The 1,740-nt window shown below is 37.9% G+C and overlaps 1 protein-coding gene across 1 annotated transcript in view; it reads left to right on the forward strand.

Moving 5' to 3' along the window:
- The window catches only part of LOC109589324 (kelch domain-containing protein 1-like), a 7,268-nt gene extending 5,595 nt beyond the window's left edge, over window positions 1-1,673 (forward strand). The window contains exons 4-5 of the mRNA XM_020005428.1: window positions 410-573; window positions 1,348-1,673. Of these exons, the coding sequence (XP_019860987.1) occupies window positions 410-573; window positions 1,348-1,539 (356 nt within the window). The 3' untranslated portion in view covers window positions 1,540-1,673. The remainder of the gene's footprint in view (window positions 1-409; window positions 574-1,347) is intronic.
- The last annotated feature ends 67 nt before the right edge of the window (window positions 1,674-1,740 follow it).

The raw sequence follows: 1,740 nt of genomic DNA on the forward strand, positions 1-1,740 counted from the left end.
GAGGAGGAGCTAATCAAAGGCCAAGGAAGATGGCTGAAGCAGGGGCTTATATAGTGAGGCAAGTGGGCGGATGGGCGGACCAAAAGTTATTAAAATTAGTTAGTTAACTACAAATTAGCTGTAAGTTAAGAAAACTGGCCAAACACAGTTGATATGATCGACTTCACCTTCTTCATATAATCTAGAATAGCTTGCAGCCACTTCGTGGCCTTAGCCATTCTGACAATTATTTCTAAACCGGTTCCAAACCGCTTTAAGGGCATAGTGTAAACAGGGCTATAATGTGTCATTTAATGGAGGGCAGTAGATATATCTTTGCCAATGGAGGGTGTCTATTTGAGCCCAGGAACCACTTGAGGGCAGTGTGTGTGTGTGTGTGTGTTCTGTATATTATTTTTATTATTTTTAGGTGAATGGACTTCACCAACTGTCACTGGAGACAGACCACCTCCTATTAATGACTTCACTTTAACATCAATAATTAATACCACTGCTATATTGTTTGGTGGTTATTTTGGTGATCTGAGATGGAGTAATGATGTATATGTATTTGAATTTACTGATACATCAGTGGTGAGTGTATTATTAGTATAATTGTATTAAAGGAGCACGGACACGGAAGCGCGTCATCTTGATTTTTAGACCAAATAATCAAGATGACGTAGGTTTCAGCTCACGTGAGAGTGACAAAATGGCGACCGTCAAAGCTCACCTACAAAGAAATAATGCTGGACTGGAGGCTTGGTACTAAGCATCATAATGCTAGAAATCCTTCAGTAAGTGTATGTATGAAAAGGAGTCACGGTGGAGACACTTACAATTGAAGATCCAGAATCCATTGTATCACATGGCTCGCAATGCCACACCCTTTGTTGGTCCGTATTCTTGCTTGCGCACGTGAAGCCATAGCATGCATGCGCTTCTGTGTCCGTGCTCCTTTAATTACCTTAGGCTTAGGGTGTGTATTAATTGTGACTTGCAGGTGTACTTTAAAACCCTAATTTAACCAGTGACTAATAATAGCTACATGTACTTGTGTAAACAATGAGGGAGGGCCTTAGTAGTGGGGTAGAGTTACATGTATGCTCTTAAATGGATACCATACAGGTTGTAAATTTTGAGGGTACAGAATTTCATGTTTTTTGGTGAAAAGGTCTTAATTTTTGATTTCTTAAAAATAACTGTTTCAATATTGCACTGTTTTCAATTAAAAAAAGCATTCGGTTTCCATGGTTTTCAATTATTACTGCATGCGAATACATGTATATAGTCCTACAGTATTTATCCTAAAGTATTAGTTAATGTATTGTGTGTGTTTTATGATAATTAAATATTTTATTGTTTTAGAAATGTAAAAGGTTTTCTAATCCTGGAGGATCAGTACAGTGGCCTAAGGAGAGAAATTGTCATTCCAGTGTATTGATCAACTGTAGCTCAGGACCACACCTACTAGTGGTGGGTGGATTGGGTACCAGTGACTGTTGGTTGTTAAATATAAACAAAATGGAATGGAAAGAACTGGTAAGTATTATAATATAATTGTGGTGAGCATGAGTGAGTCCTACTAGTACGAGACCACTGTGATCTGTCTGTCTGTACATGTACGTCACTCCTCAATGATAATCAATTTAATACAGTACAACTGGTCAGTATAGACATGTGCATATGATAAAGAAATGAAAGGTTATGTTATGAGTAGTTTTAAAGAAAGAGCTCATGAAGCTTGCCTTTGTTGTGATT

Source organism: Amphimedon queenslandica, unplaced genomic scaffold (assembly GCF_000090795.2).
Source record: "Amphimedon queenslandica unplaced genomic scaffold, v1.1 AMPQUscaffold_11432, whole genome shotgun sequence".
Taxonomy (NCBI): Eukaryota; Metazoa; Porifera; class Demospongiae; order Haplosclerida; family Niphatidae; genus Amphimedon; species Amphimedon queenslandica.